The sequence below is a fragment of the Pseudophryne corroboree genome, chromosome 2 (genome assembly GCF_028390025.1).
Source record: "Pseudophryne corroboree isolate aPseCor3 chromosome 2, aPseCor3.hap2, whole genome shotgun sequence".
Lineage (NCBI taxonomy): Eukaryota > Metazoa > Chordata > Amphibia > Anura > Myobatrachidae > Pseudophryne > Pseudophryne corroboree.
In genome coordinates this window covers 379,141,077-379,162,765 of record NC_086445.1, presented here as the reverse complement: position 1 = coordinate 379,162,765, position 21,689 = coordinate 379,141,077, and the positions used below count along the sequence as shown (strand labels likewise).

The 21,689-nt window shown below is 43.2% G+C and overlaps 1 protein-coding gene across 4 annotated transcripts in view; it reads right to left on the bottom strand.

Moving 5' to 3' along the window:
* The window catches only part of PCCA (propionyl-CoA carboxylase subunit alpha), a 972,421-nt gene that overhangs the window by 562,594 nt on the left and 388,138 nt on the right, over positions 1-21,689 (bottom strand). For all 4 annotated transcript variants that reach the window (XM_063953234.1, XM_063953235.1, XM_063953233.1 and 1 more), the window contains exon 12: positions 2,192-2,342. In XM_063953234.1, coding sequence (XP_063809304.1) covers positions 2,192-2,342 — 151 coding nt within the window. The remainder of the gene's footprint in view (positions 1-2,191; positions 2,343-21,689) is intronic.

Below are 21,689 nucleotides of genomic sequence, written 5' to 3'. Positions count from 1 at the left end.
TGGCCCAGCCAGAGCCCAGACTTGAATCCGATTGAATATCTCTGGAGAGATCTGAAAATGGCTGTGCACCGACGCTTCCCATCCAACCTGATGGAGCTTGAAAGGTGCTGCAAAGAGGAATGGGCATAACTGACAAAGATAGATGTGCCAAGCTTGTGGCATCATATTCAAAAAGACCTGAGGCTGTAATTGCTGCCAAATGTGCATCAACAAAGTATTGAGCAAAGGCTGTGAATACTTATGTACATGTGATTTCTTAGTTTTTTATTTTTGATAAATTTGCAAAAATCACAAAAACATTTTTTTTCATGTTGTCATTATTTTTTTTTCTGTAGATAGGTGAGAGATCAGGTGATAAGAGCCAGGTTCAAGCTGGTCCTTGATAGGTTTAGGGATCATAAGTATAAGCGTCTCTGACATAGGTGGTCATTCCGAGTTGATCGCAGCCAGCAACTTTTAGCTACTGCTGTGATCAATAGTCCACGCCTATGGGGGAGTGTATTTTAGCTTAGCAGGGCTGCGATCGCAGAAATAGACCAGCCCTGGACATACTTACCCTGTGCGATGGATCCAGCGATAATGGGCCCGGCTTTGACGTCAGACATCCGCCCTCCGTTGTCCTGGACACGCCTGTGTTTTACTCACCACTCCCCGAAAACGGTCTCCAGCGGTCCTGATCCGCCCTGCCACGCCTCCTTCTTGTCAATCTTCTTAGCGGTCGCCTCTGCGACTGCTTCCGTCGGTAGCCGCGACGTAACCAGACGACCTCTGTCGCCGGGCAACGTCATGCATAGCGGCCGCCGCGCATGCACATTCCGCACCCATACACACCACAGCTAAAAACCGCTGTGTGCGAACGGGTCTGAATGACCCCCATAGAACGAAGGTCACACTGCTCATTAAAAAGATCAAGTAATAAGGAAGAAATAAAGAGCATACATTTTTATAAAGCACAATTAGAATCCCACAAACCCCCTGAAGTCTTACCACATGGAAAGGAAGAAACCACCACCTAAACTCAAAGGTGAGTGAAGAATCTAGAAATACTCCAAGGAAAGGGAAGGTAGAAAAATGTCATCCAAATATTCAAGCAGTTCCTCCAGGAGTAAAAAGCAGCAAAATAATCATAAAAAAACATTTGCAATAAAAGGATAGACATGGGTAAATTACCAACAGGATCTCGAACCTGAGCTTTGACGTTGGTAGCCCTAATTTCCCTAGCCAAATAAGCAAAAAAAGTACCAGATTTATCAGAGTCCATACAATGTGTATGTTAAAAAAAATACATAGATGTCTCCTAGATTTGTCAAGGAGGTTAGACAATAATTTAGCCTCCTCCAAATAGTAGAGCCATCAGTCAGAGTAATACTGTATCTGCTCAAGCATTTTACAATGGGTTTCTAAGTCTAATTTATTTTTCCTATGAAAAGATTTATTACTGATCACCGAATAAAGACATATCTCACAAAGGGTTCAGTGCAACTTCCTGAAGTGCAAAACCAAGGGATCTACTAAGAATAACAGACACTCCCTTCGAATACGTGGAATGAGTACAGTGATATGCCCAGCCCACCCAGGGTTTGCGCAAATCCAAAACCTTTTCTGCTATTAAATGTATTTCCATTAAATATGATAATATCCAAGTTTGTTTTTACCTGATTCAAAACCATTGAGCGCTTAACCCTATCATTTAGGTATCCGACTTTGAAGAAGGGTATTTGGATAGGGGCACCTGGACTACTTGACATTCTGGCGTACTCAACGCACCAGGGGGCTAATAGATACATTTGCTGTGGACGGTATAAAGGGAGGTACCAAAAGAGTCATGGCAGAAACGTGAGAACATGTTAAGCATCTGCAATAAAAAGTAGTAAGGTAGAGTGATATTGAAAGGAACACCACAAAGCAGTCAAATAAAAAAATCTTTTACAATAACTCCAAAAACATCACCAACCCTTACCCTGTATACCAGTACCTAGATCCCTAACCTATTCAGTAGAAATCCCTGAATGGAATGCATAACTAAACAAACACCTTCCTAATACCGGGGTAAGAAGAGGGGACCAATTCTTACCTTGGCTGTAAGCCCTGATGTCCCCCAGGCCCAAGGCAAGTAGATAGATGGTGAGATTATAGACCAATAAAGGTGATTAAATCCAATATAAAATAAAAATATAAACACATATTTTACCTGTAGTCTTGTATTCATTTCCAAAAAGTAGAAATTTTTAGTGGAATCGACAAGGAATTCTACTGTCCCTGCAGAGGAATACTTCACAGCTTTGGCAAGAGCTACAGCCTGTTCTCCCATTGCTCTGCGAGTCTCTGGGTCAAGAAACGTGCTGGCAAAAAAAAGGAAAAACTATAGACTTACCAAAATGTGGAAAGCAAAAAGACACTGCAACAGTTTTTAATTAAAACCAAAACTACAGGCTGCATTTCTTGAATGTACTAATGGAAGGAATATATTTGACTCAAGTAGTAAGGCTATTTGGAATCATTTCAATGTAAAATTAAAGTGCATACGTTTTGATCAGTTGCGCCGGTGTCTTAAAACTAGAGATGAGCGGGTTCGGTTTCTCTGAATCCGAACCCGCCAGAACTTCATGTTTTTTTTCACGGGTCCGAGCGACTCGGATCTTCCCGCCTTGCTCGGTTAACCCGAGCGCGCCCGAACGTCATCATGACGCTGTCGGATTCTCGTGAGGCTCGGATTCTATCGCGAGACTCGGATTCTATATAAGGAGCCGCGCGTCGCCGCCATTTTCACACGTGCATTGAGATTGATAGGGAGAGGACGTGGCTGGCGTCCTCTCCATTTAGATTATAAGAGACTGAGAGAGATTTACTGGAGCTGACTAGGAGGAGTACTGTTACTGTAGAAGTGTAGAGACTGAGTGGAGAGAGTTTACTAGTGAGGACAGTGCAGTTTACTTTATAATCCGTTCTCTGCCTGAAAAAAGCGATACACAGCACACAGTGACTCAGTCACATACCATATCTGTGTGCACTGCTCAGGCCAGTGTGCTGCATCATCTATTATCTATATATAATATTATATATATCTGTCTGACTGCTCAGCTCACACAGCTTATAATTGTGGGGGAGACTGGGGAGCACTACTGCAGTGCCAGTTATAGGTTATAGCAGGAGCCAGGAGTACATAATATATTATATAGTGAGTGACCACCAGACACACAGTGCAGTTTATTTAATATATCCGTTCTCTGCCTGAAAAAAGCGATACACACAGTGACTCAGTCAGTCACATACCATATCTGTGTGCACTGCTCAGGCTCAGGCCAGTGTGCTGCATCATCTATTATCTATATATAATATTATATATATCTGTCTGACTGCTCAGCTCACACAGCTTATAATTGTGGGGGAGACTGGGGAGCACTACTGCAGTGCCAGTTATAGGTTATAGCAGGAGCCAGGAGTACATAATATATTATATAGTGAGTGACCACCAGACACACAGTGCAGTTTATTTAATATATCCGTTCTCTGCCTGAAAAAAGCGATACACACAGTGACTCAGTCAGTCACATACCATATCTGTGTGCACTGCTCAGGCTCAGGCCAGTGTGCTGCATCATCTATTATCTATATATAATATTATATATATCTGTCTGACTGCTCAGCTCACACAGCTTATAATTGTGGGGGAGACTGGGGAGCACTACTGCAGTGCCAGTTATAGGTTATAGCAGGAGCCAGGAGTACATAATATATTATATAGTGAGTGACCACCAGACACACAGTGCAGTTTATTTAATATATCCGTTCTCTGCCTGAAAAAAGCGATACACACAGTGACTCAGTCAGTCACATACCATATCTGTGTGCACTGCTCAGGCTCAGGCCAGTGTGCTGCATCATCTATATATATTATATATCTGTCTGACTGCTCAGCTCACACAGCTTATAATTGTGGGGGAGACTGGGGAGCACTACTGCAGTGCCAGTTATAGGTTATAGCAGGAGCCAGGAGTACATATTATATTAAAATTAAACAGTGCACACTTTTGCTGCAGGAGTGCCACTGCCAGTGTGACTGACCAGTGACCTGACCACACTGACCACCAGTATAGTTAGTAGTATACTTATATTGTGATTGCCTGAAAAAGTTAAACACTCGTCGTGTGACTTCACTTGTGTGTTTTTTTTTTTTTTATTCTATAAAAATAAAACTCATTCTGCTGACAGACAGTGTCCAGCAGGTCTGTCATTATATAATATATAATATATACCTGTCCGGCTGCAGTAGTGATATATATATATTTTTTATATCATTTATCATCCAGTCGCAGCAGACACAGTACGGTAGTTCACGGCTGTGGCTACCTCTGTGTCTCTGCACTCGGCAGGCAGTCCGTCCATAATTGTAATACCACCTAACCGTGGATTTTTTTCATTCTTCTTTATACATACATAGTTACATAGACATCTTCTCTTTATCAACCAGTCTATATTAGCTGCAGACACAGTACAGTACGGTAGTTCACGGCTGTGGCTACCTCTGTGTCTGCACTCGGCAGGCAGTCCGTCCATAATTGTATACCACCTAACCGTGGTTTTTTTTCATTCTTCTTTATACATACATAGTTACATAGACATCTTCTCTTTATCAACCAGTCTATATTAGCTGCAGACACAGTACAGTACGGTAGTTCACGGCTGTGGCTACCTCTGTGTCTGCACTCGGCAGGCAGTCCGTCCATAATTGTATACCACCTAACCGTGGATTTTTTTCAGTCTTCTTTATACATACATAGTTACATAGACATCTTCTCTTTATCAACCAGTCTATATTAGCTGCAGACACAGTACAGTACGGTAGTTCACGGCTGTGGCTACCTCTGTGTCTGCAGTCGGCAGGCAGTCCATAATTGTATACTAGTATCCATCTCCATTGTTTACCTGAGGTGCCTTTTAGTTGTGCCTATTAAAATATGGAGAACAAAAATGTTGAGGTTCCAAAATTAGGGAAAGATCAAGATCCACTTCCACCTCGTGCTGAAGCTGCTGCCACTAGTCATGGCCGAGACGATGAAATGCCAGCAACGTCGTCTGCCAAGGCCGATGCCCAATGGCATAGTACAGAGCATGTCAAATCCAAAACACCAAATATCAGAAAAAAAAGGACTCCAAAACCTAAAATAAAATTGTCCGAGGAGAAGCGTAAACTTGCCAATATGCCATTTACCACACGGAGTGGCAAGGAACGGCTGAGGCCCTGGCCTATGTTCATGGCTAGTGGTTCAGCTTCACATGAGGATGGAAGCACTCAGCCTCTCGCTAGAAAAATGAAAAGACTCAAGCTGGCAAAAGCAGCACAGCAAAGAACTGTGCATTCTTCGAAATCCCAAATCCACAAGGAGAGTCCAATTGTGTCGGTTGCGATGCCTGACCTTCCCAACACTGGACGTGAAGAGCATGCGCCTTCCACCATTTGCACGCCCCCTGCAAGTGCTGGAAGGAGCACCCGCAGTCCAGTTCCTGATAGTCAGATTGAAGATGTCAGTGTTGAAGTACACCAGGATGAGGAGGATATGGGTGTTGCTGGCGCTGGGGAGGAAATTGACCAGGAGGATTCTGATGGTGAGGTGGTTTGTTTAAGTCAGGCACCCGGGGAGACACCTGTTGTCCGTGGGAGGAATATGGCCGTTGACATGCCAGGTGAAAATACCAAAAAAATCAGCTCTTCGGTGTGGAGGTATTTCACCAGAAATGCGGACAACAGGTGTCAAGCCGTGTGTTCCCTTTGTCAAGCTGTAATAAGTAGGGGTAAGGACGTTAACCACCTCGGAACATCCTCCCTTATACGTCACCTGCAGCGCATTCATAATAAGTCAGTGACAAGTTCAAAAACTTTGGGTGACAGCGGAAGCAGTCCACTGACCAGTAAATCCCTTCCTCTTGTAACCAAGCTCACGCAAACCACCCCACCAACTCCCTCAGTGTCAATTTCCTCCTTCCCCAGGAATGCCAATAGTCCTGCAGGCCATGTCACTGGCAATTCTGACGAGTCCTCTCCTGCCTGGGATTCCTCCGATGCATCCTTGCGTGTAACGCCTACTGCTGCTGGCGCTGCTGTTGTTGCCGCTGGGAGTCGATGGTCATCCCAGAGGGGAAGTCGTAAGCCCACTTGTACTACTTCCAGTAAGCAATTGACTGTTCAACAGTCCTTTGCGAGGAAGATGAAATATCACAGCAGTCATCCTACTGCAAAGCGGATAACTGAGGCCTTGACAACTATGTTGGTGTTAGACGTGCGTCCGGTATCCGCCGTTAGTTCACAGGGAACTAGACAATTTATTGAGGCAGTGTGCCCCCGTTACCAAATACCATCTAGGTTCCACTTCTCTAGGCAGGCGATACCGAGAATGTACACGGACGTCAGAAAAAGACTCACCAGTGTCCTAAAAAATGCAGTTGTACCCAATGTCCACTTAACCACGGACATGTGGACAAGTGGAGCAGGGCAGGGTCAGGACTATATGACTGTGACAGCCCACTGGGTAGATGTATGGACTCCCGCCGCAAGAACAGCAGCGGCGGCACCAGTAGCAGCATCTCGCAAACGCCAACTCTTTCCTAGGCAGGCTACGCTTTGTATCACCGCTTTCCAGAATACGCACACAGCTGAAAACCTCTTACGGCAACTGAGGAAGATCATCGCGGAATGGCTTACCCCAATTGGACTCTCCTGTGGATTTGTGGCATCGGACAACGCCAGCAATATTGTGTGTGCATTAAATATGGGCAAATTCCAGCACGTCCCATGTTTTGCACATACCTTGAATTTGGTGGTGCAGAATTTTTTTAAAAACGACAGGGGCGTGCAAGAGATGCTGTCGGTGGCCAGAAGAATTGCGGGACACTTTCGGCGTACAGGCACCACGTACAGAAGACTGGAGCACCACCAAAAACTACTGAACCTGCCCTGCCATCATCTGAAGCAAGAAGTGGTAACGAGGTGGAATTCAACCCTCTATATCAGGGCTGGCCAAACCAGTCCTCGAGATCTACCAACAGTTCACATTTTCCAGACCACCTAGCTAGTCCACAGGTGTAGTCATTACTAATTAAGATGTGCTGCATTCATTCCTAACTGACAATTCTACAGATCTGCAGGAGGCCTGGAAAACATGAACTGTTGGTAGATCTCGAGGACCGGTTTGGCCAGCCCTGCTCTATATGCTTCAGAGGTTGGAGGAGCAGCAAAAGGCCATTCAAGCCTATACAATTGAGCACGATATAGTAGGTGGAATGCACCTGTCTCAAGTGCAGTGGAGAATGATTTCAACGTTGTGCAAGGTTCTGATGCCCTTTGAACTTGCCACACGTGAAGTCAGTTCAGACACTGCCAGCCTGAGTCAGGTCATTCCCCTCATCAGGCTTTTGCAGAAGAAGCTGGAGGCATTGAAGAAGGAGCTAAAAGGGAGCGATTCCGCTAGGCATGTGGGACTTGTGGATGCAGCCCTTAATTCGCTTAACAAGGATTCACGGGTGGTCAATCTGTTGAAATCAGAGCACTACATTTTGGCCACCGTGCTCGATCCTAGATTTAAAGCCTACCTTGGATCTCTCTTTCCGGCAGACACAAGTCTGCTGGGGTTGAAAGACCTGCTGGTGACAAAATTGTCAAGTCAAGCGGAACGCGACCTGTCAACATCTCCTCCTTCACATTCTCCCGCAACTGGGGGTGCGAGGAAAAGGCTCAGAATTCCGAGCCCACCCGCTGGCGGTGATGCAGGGCAGTCTGGAGCGACTGCTGATGCTGACATCTGGTCCGGACTGAAGGACCTGACAATGATTACGGACATGTCGTCTACTGTCACTGCATATGATTCTCTCAACATTGATAGAATGGTGGAGGATTATATGAGTGACCGCATCCAAGTAGGCACGTCACACAGTCCGTACTTATACTGGCAGGAAAAAGAGGCAATTTGGAGGCCCTTGCACAAACTGGCTTTATTCTACCTAAGTTGCCCTCCCACAAGTGTGTACTCCGAAAGAGTGTTTAGTGCCGCCGCTCACCTTGTCAGCAATCGGCGTACGAGGTTACATCCAGAAAATGTGGAGAAGATGATGTTCATTAAAATGAATTATAATCAATTCCTCCGCGGAGACATTGACCAGCAGCAATTGCCTCCACAAAGTACACAGGGAGCTGAGATGGTGGATTCCAGTGGGGACGAATTGATAATCTGTGAGGAGGGGGATGTACACGGTGATATATCGGAGGGTGAAGATGAGGTGGACATCTTGCCTCTGTAGAGCCAGTTTGTGCAAGGAGAGATTAATTGCTTCTTTTTTGGGGGGGGTCCAAACCAACCCGTCATATCAGTCACAGTCGTGTGGCAGACCCTGTCACTGAAATGATGGGTTGGTTAAAGTGTGCATGTCCTGTTTTGTTTATACAACATAAGGGTGGGTGGGAGGGCCCAAGGACAATTCCATCTTGCACCTCTTTTTTCTTTTCTTTTTCTTTGCATCATGTGCTGATTGGGGAGGGTTTTTTGGAAGGGACATCCTGCGTGACACTGCAGTGCCACTCCTAGATGGGCCCGGTGTTTGTGTCGGCCACTAGGGTCGCTAATCTTACTCACACAGTCAGCTACCTCATTGCGCCTCTTTTTTTCTTTGCGTCATGTGCTGTTTGGGGAGGGTTTTTTGGAAGGGACATCCTGCGTGACACTGCAGTGCCACTCCTAGATGGGCCCGGTGTTTGTGTCGGCCACTAGGGTCGCTAATCTTACTCACACAGCTACCTCATTGCGCCTCTTTTTTTCTTTGCGTCATGTGCTGTTTGGGGAGGGTTTTTTGGAAGGGACATCCTGCGTGACACTGCAGTGCCACTCCTAGATGGGCCCGGTGTTTGTGTCGGCCACTAGGGTCGCTAATCTTACTCACACAGCTACCTCATTGCGCCTCTTTTTTTCTTTGCGTCATGTGCTGTTTGGGGAGGGTTTTTTGGAAGGGCCATCCTGCGTGACACTGCAGTGCCACTCCTAGATGGGCCCGGTGTTTGTGTCGGCCACTAGGGTCGCTAATCTTACTCACACAGCTACCTCATTGCGCCTCTTTTTTTCTTTGCGTCATGTGCTGTTTGGGGAGGGTTTTTTGGAAGGGACATCCTGCGTGACACTGCAGTGCCACTCCTAGATGGGCCCGGTGTTTGTGTCGGCCACTAGGGTCGCTTATCTTACTCACACAGCGACCTCGGTGCAAATTTTAGGACTAAAAATAATATTGTGAGGTGTGAGGTATTCAGAATAGACTGAAAATGAGTGTAAATTATGGTTTTTGAGGTTAATAATACTTTGGGATCAAAATGACCCCCAAATTCTATGATTTAAGCTGTTTTTTAGTGTTTTTTGAAAAAAACACCCGAATCCAAAACACACCCGAATCCGACAAAAAAAATTCGGTGAGGTTTTGCCAAAACGCGTTCGAACCCAAAACACGGCCGCGGAACCGAACCCAAAACCAAAACACAAAACCCGAAAAATTTCAGGCGCTCATCTCTACTTAAAACATGAAAAAAATTGTAACAGATACAGCAGACATTAAAGAACATGGAAATCTGGACATGAGATACTGTAGATACAACTGTTTTGCAGGACATGATATAAGGATTGTTTTGTATATGTTACACCAAAATGTATTCATAAATGAAATGTTGAACAAAATTTATATTCATTGGAGTTAGCTGAATGTGTTTTGGTGTACACTTTAACCAGATATACTGTAGAGTCACACCCTAAGCAAATATCACACATTCTGCTGCATTGTGCTAAGGAAAACAACCTCTTTCTAACCCGTAATTTGCCAGGAACCGATTTAGATAGTTTCTGGCCACCAAATAAGACACAGAATTCAATAAGAATTATGTGCACCAAATTAATATAAAGTGGTACTCATTATCTTAAAAAAAAAAATCTACTAGATCCTCAATTTACATTTCTAGCATTGCAAAAGCACACCTCCCCTCTGCAAGGCAAAAAAACAACAACAAAAAAACAGATTTCCAGGGCAGGGCATGAATATTATTTGTTTACTATACATGAATATCAAATTTATAAATTCCATATGTAATATGTAGTTAAAGCAGCAAAAAGTGGAAGTGTTTGTAAAAGAAACAGATGGACCCCTTCTTGTGAAAAACCTGTGCTTCATCTGTGTGCAGTCCTTGTATAACAACAAGGGAACAAAATGTTAGGCTAAAAATGCATAATTTTTCACGGGTCTATAACTGTATAAGAACAAAGTACAATATATAGGAAATATATGTCCACAAATATAAGTTAAACTCGTGTTAGGTAAAAAGCCTGATGTTTCAGTAATCTCTTTTATATATATATATATATATATATATATATATATATATATGCATGAAGGTTTGTGACATCTGGAGGAAGAAACTGAACTGTTGGAATTAATTACTTGCATCACGTACAGTCTGATAACCCCATACAAGTTTTGCTAGCAAGTAAGCATTCATTTGGCAAGACTATGTTACCCACCACTATATTATTGAATCAATGTCCACCTACTTGGAGTTGTTTTTACTCAATATTCTGAAGGAAATACACTCAACTTTCCATTTTTTACATTTTCATATTCCTCACATTGAGAGCCAAGAGAAGGTAACTCAGCAGAGAAGGGAAGTTCACACCTGATTTATATGAGCCTCTCTTTCTAACTATAAAAATCAAGAACTATGTTACATACTGTATATTCTCCTCTCTTATCAATCATATATGTTTCTCCCTGGAAGTTTACACAGTATCTATGTGTTGGACTGGCGAGTCATTTTTCTACCTCACTTTACCATAGTGTACTTCTAATACTACGAAAAGTTGCTCCTGTTGATTTTTTATTTTACTTTTTACACATCTCGCATACATTATATTTATATATGTCATGAATCTAAGACATACTCCTTTAAAGCAGTATTTTTACATTTTACTTTGCCATGTTATATTAAATGGGGAAAAAAATCACATGATTCAGCAGTCTGTTATAACTACTTCATGTAACTAAGATTCATGGGGGTATTCAATTAGCTCTGACAATTTCGGAGATATCGAATTCACCCCCCTGCGTATTCAATTGCAGGCCGTTTTCGCCCATTTTTAAGGCATTATTGCCAATGCCTTGGTGGTATAGTGGTACGCGTTTCGTCAGGACAACAGGCTTTATCAGGATGGATGAAGCCATCCTGACGAAGCCTACTGTCCAGGCAAAATGCGTCGATAGCGGAGCAATCGATCCCACTCGAGTGGCCGCAAAGACGGAGACACAGAGCAGCGGGAGTCTGCCGGCAGACTACTGTGGATACCACTATACCACCAATGAGGGTGAGGATCCCCATACACGGCATCTGAAGTGGAAGATCAAGGAGGATAACGGTAGGTAGAGGACTTACCTCAAATGACCAATATATTGATCTAAGCAGAGAAACGGAATAGTTCCACTGAGTCACAGAGACTGTCTCACTAGTGAGGTTTATCTGACACTGTGCCAAGTGTAAACAAGGGAAACGGAACAAGCACCATTCATTTGCAGAGACTATATCCCTAGTAATTTCCATCTAACACTGTGCTAATAAAAGCAGAGAAAAGGAATAAGTCTCATTCATTTGCAGAGACTGCTCCTATATTGATATTTACCTGACACCTAACCTTCAGTGGGGTAAAACGCCAACAGGTGTGCCCACAGGTCTGCATATATGTTTGTCTAAGTGCTATGTTTGTTATGTGTACCGGTACTAGAGTGTTTTACTTTTACTTTTTAGCATAAACGGTGGGATCAACAACACCTTGGTTTTTTTTATACAAATCATTTATTTGACTTTTAGAAATATATAATAAAATTTAAATTTTAACTCATCAATTTCCATCTCATTGTGGACATTATTTATAGATTTAGAATACTGAATTTATTATTTCAGCTAGGGGTGCGCTTAACACCTCATCTGCCACCTATGGGTGAATTAGTTTGAAATGCTCACAAAATGATAGTCTTCAAATTGTTCAGAAATTGTTTTATGGCATTTTGGTGAGTGGATCATACTGAATGGATGTTTTTTTTTTTATAGCCAACATGGCAATGTAAAACTTGACTGCATCAGACAACATTGATGTCAATCTAATCTGATATCCACACTATTTGGGTTGTAGAAACTGTAAATGCATCTGTGGAGGCTCATAATCTTAGCCATGATGCAAAGGACTATATGACCACTCACCATGGGTTGGACACAACACCATGAGTACTTCTCAACAAATATCATCTTGTATTTGCCAGTAATTGATTCCAGACAGTGAAGTGTTTCAAGTTGCTATTATTCTCCCATACTAATTATTTTAACTGTGCTTTCGGAACTTATTCCGCTAATATACTTACACAGACTTTTTTTTCATATTATTCTCATAAATCGATACAATTAGCTGAGATAATGCCCTCACTTTTGATCCATGATCATTCCTCCCCACTAGACCCTACCACCTTCTAGCCTCCTAAACTACCTCTCTCCTTCTGTCTGGTCCCATCTTGCCCAACTCCTCAATCTCTCCCTCTCACCGGCACTGTCCCATTTGCCTTCAAGCATGTCCTTGTCTCCCCTATTCTTAAAAAACCTACCCTTGATCCTAACATTCTCTCCAACTACTGACCCATCTTTCTAATTCCCTTTACCTCCAAACTCCTCAAGCACATTGTCTACAACCTCCTTACTGTCTTCCTTTCCTCCCACACCCTGATGGACCCATTTCAGCCTAGCTTCAGTCCTCTCCACTCCACTGAAACTGCAGTCAGGAAAGTCTGCAATGACCTCCATGCTGCCATATCTATCTGTGGACCAGCCTCTCCTAATGCAAATCCTTCACTCCATTGGTCTGCTTGATACTGCCCTTTACTAGCTATCCTCCTACCTCACTGACCACTACTTCTCGGTCTCCTCTCATGACTCCACCTTCCCTGCACTTCCACTAACAGTAGGTGTCCCCTAAGACTCTGTTCTTGGACCTCTTTTTTCTCTCTCAATACGTCCTCTTTAGGTGGGCTCATTTGCTCATTTGACTTCCGATATCCCTGCTATGGTGATGATACTCAAATCTACCTTTCCTCTCATGACCTCTCTTCTCCAACAGTCTCTCCTCTTCTTGGATGTCCCAGTGCTTTCTTAAACTTAGCATGTCTAAGACAGAGCTGATCATCTTCCCACCCTCCCGCATAACATCCCTCCCACAACTTAACGGTCTATTGATGGCACAATTATCTCCTCTAGCCCTCAAGTATGCTGTCTTGGGATTTATCCTAGATTCCGCCCTCTCCTTCAAACCCCACATTAAGCACCTCTCATAGTCTTGCCATTTCCATCTCAAAAGTATTTCCAGGATCAGACCCTTTCTCACTCAGGATCCTCATCCACTCAGTGGTCATCTCTAGATTGGACTACTGTAATCTCCTCCTATCTGGCCTCCCTAACAAACACCTCTCTCTCCACTCCAATCTAACCTCAATGCAGCTGCACAGTTCATCTTCCTCTCCAAACATACTAGGTCCATCTCACCTATCTTACAAATCCTACACTGGCTCTCCTTCCCTTTTCAAATCCAACTCAAGCTTCTCACGCTCACTTACAAAGCCATCATCGATTCCACTCCCATTTACATAGCTATCCTCCTCTCCCTTTACACGCCCACTGACCATCTTCGCTCCAAAATATATGCCAGCTCTCCTGCCAACTGGTTACTTCCTCCGATTCCTGCCTCCAAAATTTTGCCCATGGTGCTCCCAATTTCTGGAATTCTCTACCTCTCCCTAGCAGACTCTCCACCTCTCTACAAAGCTTTAACACATGCGTTCAAGACCCACTTTTTCATCAAACCCAGACATCACTCATCTTAATCCTCTCTTGCATGCTCACCTACCCCTTCTGTGTCAACTTGTCTGTCTGCCAATCTCCTTCAGAATGGAAGCTCTCACGAGCAGGGCCCTCTCCCCTCTTATGCTTTTCCCTCTCTTAGACTATTTCCTACTCCATACACAGTTCAATGGTGCGTAACCCTCGATTTCTGCCACCCTAATGATTATTTTAGTGTGTTGTTACTTCAAGCAACATTATTTATATACCATGTACATGTCTTAGATTGTTCTAAGTACTGTAAATCATTGTTTTCTGTTTTGCTTATTTATGTACTCTGTTAGGCGCTGCGGAACCCATGTGGTGCCAAATAAATAAACAATAATTATAATAATGCTTTACCAAAATAAGATCAACAGTGGGCGCATTTGTAGCATCAAATTATTCTAAATTAGACATATATTCATTCTTTGAAGTCTAGACATTGAAAAGGCATTTGTTAACACATCCTGTATAGATCTAAAACATTTTTAAGGAATGTTGTTTTGGATAGCCTTTAACCCGCTCAGTAGATCTCTTTTATACTAATGCCTCCACTTCCTTTATTAGTAATGACTTCAGAGGAGATCTTGTTGGAATGACTGGAGCAGTGTTTCCAAAATACTGTTCTCATGGGCCGCACACAGGGGGTAATTCCAAGTTGATCGCAACAGGATTTTTGTTAGCAATTGGGCAAAACCATGTGCACTGCAGGGGAGGCAGATATAACATGCGCAGAGAGAGTTAGATTTCGGTGTGGTGTGTTCAATCTGCAATCTAATTTGCAGTGTAAAAATAAAGCAGCCAGTATTTACCCTGCACAGAAATAAAATAACCCACCCAAATCTAACTCTTTCTGCACATGTTATATCTGCCTCTCCTGCAGTGCACATGGTTTTGCCCAATTGCTATCAAAAATCCTACTGCGATCAACTTGGAATTACCCCCACAGTCCAGACATTAGGGATATTCCAGCTTCAGCACAAGTAAATCAAACTGAATGAGGTACTGTAAGATTAAGTCACATCCACTCATACATGGATATACTTAACACCTGGACTGTGAAAGGGCCATGACGACTGGGTTTGAGAAAAATGAAATAGAGGCACGAGACAGGGATGTCAATTGCTCTCCCTTTTATTCAATCTTGCCTTGGACACTTTGCTGCAAATGAAGTTAGTTTGAACCTGATTATGGGTAAAATATATATCATTAGTTTTGGTTTTACTGTAAACATTAACAAACTTCTCGCTCTAGCTCCAATGCCGATTCTTGAGTTTCCTCGGGTAGATCACTGAGCCTTACATGGGGCACGGATCAGTTGCATTAAAAAAATTACACAGACAGAATATAACCTCTAATAGATGGAGCATTAGCTGGAAATAAGAACTGGCAAACTTTACAACTAATATCTTACCTAGGAAGAGCAAAAGTTGTTAAAAATGGTGATGTGCCAGAAACCCATTATAAAATCTCCCTCTCCTTTTAACTTGTAAAGATAAACACATTTGGCCTACCAATAATTTATTTGGAAAGGCAAATAAAATAAAAATTAGTATAAAATCCAGCAAAAGACTAAATCGGAGGTTGAAATCTTCCTCACCATATGCTGTATAATCAGATTGTGACATTAAAAAATTGTATAACTATACAAAACGTATAAGTGCATGCTCCATTAGATTACTTCTGATCACTTTTCTTAATCTTCATAAAAAATAAAAATAAAAAAAGACAATTATGGTAAAACTTACCTTTGTTAACTCTCTTTCTTCGAGGTCCATAGGGTAAAGAAAGAATAACATAGTTTGCAGGTGGTGGAGGACCTGGGCACCAAACAGTTAAGCTTTTGGAATCCCATGATGCTCCGGTCCTTCCCCCCTGTACTCCAGCTCCACGCTCAGGCATCCTCAGTTTTTTCAACAAGACCAAGGCAAAAGCAGTACAGAAGAGAAGGAATTTTTTGGAACACACACTTTGCTAGGAGTAGGGAACCAGTGACCAATAAGAGTAACCCATAGAAGCCAGGTGCGTCAGGGCGGGCGCCCTGTGGACCTCGAAGAAAGAGATAACAAAGGTAAGTTTTACAATAATTCATTTTCTTCTTCTGGTTCCATAGGGCTCCACAGGGAATACCATGGGGATATCCCAAAGCATTTTTTTAAGGGAGGGGATGCTCCTGAGCAGATAAAAGAATCTGGCGTCCAAATGATGCATCTTGGTAAGTGAATGTATCAAAGGTATAGAACCTAAGAAAGGTGTGAACAGAAGACCATGTAGGCATCTTGCTAAATTGTTCTGCAGACGCTCCATGGCTTGATGCCCACGAAGGACCCACAGAGCGAGGAGCATGAGCTGTGACTGTAGTTGGTACAGGAAGATCAGTCTGAGTGTACACCTGTGATATGATCATACGAATCCATCTGGCCAGAGTCTGTTTGTCAGCTGGTAAAACCCGAAGAATGGAAGCCCTAGAGGACAAAGAGGGAATTTGATTTCCGAAGGGAAATGGTACAATCCATGTAGATCCGTAGAGCATGGACCAAATCAAGGGAGGCCTTTTTAGTCAAAAGGTTTGGAGAGAGGAAGGCCAGTACCACAATTTCCGCATGAAGATGGAACTGGGACACTACCATAGGAAGGTAACTGGGCCTAGTACAAAGCACAGTCCTGTCCCTAGAAAAGATAAGAAACGGGGAGCGACAGGAGAATGCTCCCAAATCGGATACCCTGTGAGCATGAAGCAATGGCTAGCAGGAATAAGGTTTTTGTTGTTAACCACTTTAGATCCACTGATTCCAGAGGCTCAAACGGAGGCTCTAGGAGAGCTCTGAGGATCACTGATAAATCCCATGAAGCTACCAAAGGCACACATGGAGAGTGAACACGAAGCAAGATTTTTCATCAGAAACAAATAAACAGTGCCGAGATGTGCACGTTCAACGTTACTAGGCAAAGCCCTAAAGTCAAGACAGTAATGAACCCACCCACTTGTGAAGTCAATTGAAATTTAAGTAGAAAACGTCATGAGGTAGCGCCCATGACATTTTCTACCTAAATTTCAAGAAGCCCTAGATTCAATTCAGCTTGAAGGAAGATGAGAAACGTGTATACTCGAAAAACCTGTGGGTTATAGTGCCTTTTAGTGCATCACTGCAGGTATGTATGCCACACTCGATAATAGATACAGGAAGATGCCAGATTTCTCGCTTTAAGCATGGCCTGGACAACCAACCGTGAGAATCTGTATGCTCTTAGGATAGATGACTCAAGAGCCACGCCATCAAAGAAAGATGTGATAGGTTCGGATGTAGACAGGGACCGGAGACAACCAGTCAGGTTGCTTGGGAAGTGGAATGGGAGAGTATGAATAGTTTCTGTAGATCTGAGAACCAATGACGTCTGGGCCATCCTGGAACTTCCACTCTGATGACTCCTCCTTGTTTTAATTTCCAAAGAACCCATGGAAGAAAGGAAACCTGGGAGATGGAAGGTCCACTGCACAGGCAGGGCATCCACAAATGCTGCTTTGGGGTCTCTTGTCCTGGATCCGTATATTGGGATATTGTTGTTGCGTCTTGAGGTCAGCAGATCCACATCCGACTGGCCTCACTTGTGTACCAGAAGCTGAATAACCTCCTGGTGCAGCGATCACACTTCATTGTGGACCTTGTGATGGCTGAGAAAGTCAGCTTCCCAGTTTAGAACTTCTGGGATGAAGACCACTGAGATGGCTGGGAGATGGCATTTGCTATGGCATTGTCAGGCTGGGTCTGAACAGGTGTGTCCTGCAGAACCTCCTGTGCCAGAATGAGCGCTCTGTAGACAACTCGTAACTTCAGAATGTTGATCAGTAAGCAAGTTTCTGCTGGAGTCCAATGATCTTGAAGGTGAGTTGTCATCAGTTTACTGCGCCCCATCTGTGGAAGCTGGCATCGGTGGTAAGTAGTACTCAATCCGGGATCCAGAAGGGTCGCCCCTTGTCCGGGTGAGTCGTGCAAAGCCACCAGGTTAGGGACAGCCCGACCTCCGAGAGGACTATTGTTGTCCGTTCCACCAGTACAGGATCAGGTACTGTGGAGGCCTGGAGTGAAACTGGACGTACTCCACCATATTGAAGGTGGAGACAATGGATCCCGATATTTGCATGGCCGAGTGTATGGACACACTCTGACTGCTAAGCAAGTGTCATACCTGCTGCTGTAGCTTCGATCTATAGAATTTTTTTCTTCAGGGCCAAGAATAGGCGTTGAACCAGAGCATCAAGGAGAGCTCTCAAAGGTATCATATGCTATAAAGGCGTGAGTGACGACTTTGTCCATTTAATGAGCCATCCGAGTTGTTGTAGAAAGGCAATAGTTAGCTGGAGGTGGCTGTGTAGTACATCCGGTGAATGTGCCAGGAGGAGCAGGTAATCCAGATAAGGAAGTATTCGGACTCCCTGTCGACATAGGCATGCTGCCATAACCACCATCATTTTGATTAAGACTCTGGGATGAAGACTAACAAATCATAAGAAGTTTTGGAAGGGAGAATGCTATAGGAACCTGCAGGTAAGCATCCTGAATGTCTAAAGACACCATGAAGGATTTGCTAGGACAATAGAGCGTAGCATTTCCATACTCTGGGTACTCTGACAAACATTGAGATTTGAGGTTTAGGATAGGTGGCTAAAACCCACTGGGTTTCTGCATCCACAAAAAAAAAAAAGGGGGGGGGGGCTGAGGGCAAGAAAGCAGTTTTGGTGGCCACTATTGTGTCCAATTCTGCTCCTAAAAGGATATCCCCCGTGAAGCGTACCAATACATACTTAGAATCTATGTCTGCTGTCCACGAGCAGAGCCAGAGAATGTGGCTAACAATGACTTATGTAGCTGACGCTTTGGATGCCAGGATACCAGCATCCAAAATTGTTTTGCCTAAGTAACAGGCAGCTTCTTTGATATGGGAGATGTGCGACAGACTTTCTCTTGAAATATCTGAAGGAAGTCCATCTTTTAAAGCATCACCCCAGTGTTCATTCGCTTTAGCCACCCAGGCGGCTGCCACCATAGGTTTGGAGATGGTACCGGTAAGGGAGTATATATAGAATTAAGACAACTTTCCATCCCCTATCCGTAGTTTTGTTTAAGATAGACATTGCAGGAATAGGCATGATTTCACCAGCCGTGCTACATGAGAGTCCACCAGTGGGGGGAATTTCCCATTTTTCCGTTGCTGGGACAGGGTAGAAAGAAGTTAAACGTTTAGGTAGCAGCAACTTCTTCCCTGGAGCTTCATGTCCAAGCTTCATGTCTTATTCCAAGCTTCATGTCTTATTTCCATGAGGGGTTCAGGCTTAGGAAACTCCTCCTTAAAACTCTTTCAGCACTTAAAGAGCTGTGAGCTTTTTGTTTCAGGAGCAGGTTCCTCATCCTCCATGTTCAGGATAATTTTGGCCACTACTACAAGTGCAGCCACATTCAGAGTCGAGTGACCCTCCTCCATTTCTGAGGGGGACTCAATGAAAGGGACATCAGTGACTTCTTCCCCAGATGATGCCTCTGAATCTGTAATTTGTGTAGATTAAGAGGATGAGACAATACGCCTAGTGGTCCTAGAGGGCAAATGCCTGTCGTTCTAACGGAAAAACATAGAAGTTTGTGAAAAGCTCTGTTATCTGAATGCACTGGTAAACTTGCAAAACAAAAAGGTGTGGACAACCATTGAAGATAACAGTGATGGATATTTAAATGATCCTTGTCATCGTAAAGAAAAAAACACTTTACAACATCCAGCCAAGTGAAGAACACTTTCTATGAGGTAGGGATATTATAATCCAAGTCTACCATAAAGAGAAAACTTCACAAAAGCAAACATAGAGGGCTAATCACAAGGTGCAAACAACTCATAAGCCTAAAAAATAGAAAGTCCAGCTGGATTAGTTCTGAAATGTATTGAGATATACTGTCTGCAGGTTCAGTATGATTTACAGGGATGCCGACTGTCAACGGCATACCAGCCATCAGTATGTCGGCAGTGGGGCGAGCGCAGAATGTCCCTTTGCTGGCTCGGTGGCTCGCCACAGGTTCTATTCCCACTCTATGGTGTCATGGACGCCCATGAGTGGAAATAGCCCCTTGAGTCGGGATTCCGTCTGTCTGTGTTGTCAGCAGTCGGGATTCCAGCGACGGTATCCTGACCGCCGGGATCCCAACTGCTGGCAAATTAACTAAATCCCCTGTCTGCTTAGATTCAATCAAATTCTGCAAAGTTCATTGTATGGTGCTTTACAATACATGTGGACAATGATCCAAAACATGCTGCAAAAACAATAAAAGGAGTTTTTTTAAGGCAAGAAGTGGAATATTCTGCAATGGCATAGTCATCCACCTGATCTCAACAAAATCGAGTAGGCATTTCACTTGCTGAATACAATACTAAGGGCATGAAGAACCACAAAAAAACAACTGAAGACATCTGCAGTAATATACACACACGTGCGTGCGTGTACTTCTAGCTATGTCTGTATATCTATCTATATAGATACACATGTATAGGGCAGCTTGGACAGTGTAATGGTTAGCATTACTACCTTACAGCACTAGGGTCATGGTTACGATTCCCACCATGGCCATAACTGTGTGGAGTTTCTATATTCTCCCCATGCTTGCGTGGGTTTTCTCCCACAATCCAAAAATTCACTGGTAGGTTAATTGGATCCCACCAAAAAAAAATAACGCTAGCGTGAATGTGTGTGGTGTACATATAGAAGGGAATATAGATTGTACAATCCATTTGGGCAAAATGTGAAGGCCAAATCTCTGTAAAACGCTGCAGAATATGTGTGCGCTATACAAAAGAACTGGTAATATATAATATATAGAATATATACATAGTGTGTATAAGGGTGTGCCAATTTAAATCACTTTTTTTTTTTTTTTAAATCATTGATTTAAATCAAAGATTTTTCTTTCTTTTTTTTAATGCTGAACGTGTGGAAAGAATTAGAGAATAGTTTTAAGGAATTAAGGCCTAGATTTATCAAGCTTTGGAGAGTAACAAATTGCATGGTGATAAAGTACCAACCAATTAGCTCTTGCCATATTTCAACACAGCCTGTAACATGGCAGTTAAAAGCTGATTGGCTGATACTTTATCACAGTGCAGTTTATCACTCTCCAAGGCTTAATAAATCAAGGCCTAAATCTGAACAAACCAAGCATGAAGACATTTTTGGATTGCTACAATCAAGCATTGGGATCTGCACATTTTCTTGCTTACTTGATGGACTCACGTTACTGTGGTAGTTGTGTAACTGCAGAAGAAAAGTTAGAATCTCTTAAGTTTGTCAAAGAAAAATATCCACATTCAAATGCCCTTCTACCAACACTTGCCAAGTTCCAAGCAAAAGCAACCCCGTTTAATGACCTCTTGTTTGACCACGATGTTGTTTCAACAGTGGCACCAATAGATTGGTGGAAAATGCAAATTGGTTAAGAAACTGTAACTGGTAATGAAAATATCATGGTAGCAGTAGAGCAACTGCTAACAGCTGCAGCATCATCAGCTTCAGTAGAAAGAATATTTTCAACATTTGGTTAGGTGCAGTCAAACCTGAGAAACCGCTTGGGTAGTGACAAAGCTACAAAACCTGTGTTTCTTTTTAAGGTGTTCAAAAAACCTAATGTGTAGGCTTACTCAGATTTACAAATCTGGCAAGGCAGTTGCCAACTATTGTAACTTTTACCATCATTGCTGTTTCTTTCCTTCCATTGCCGTTTAT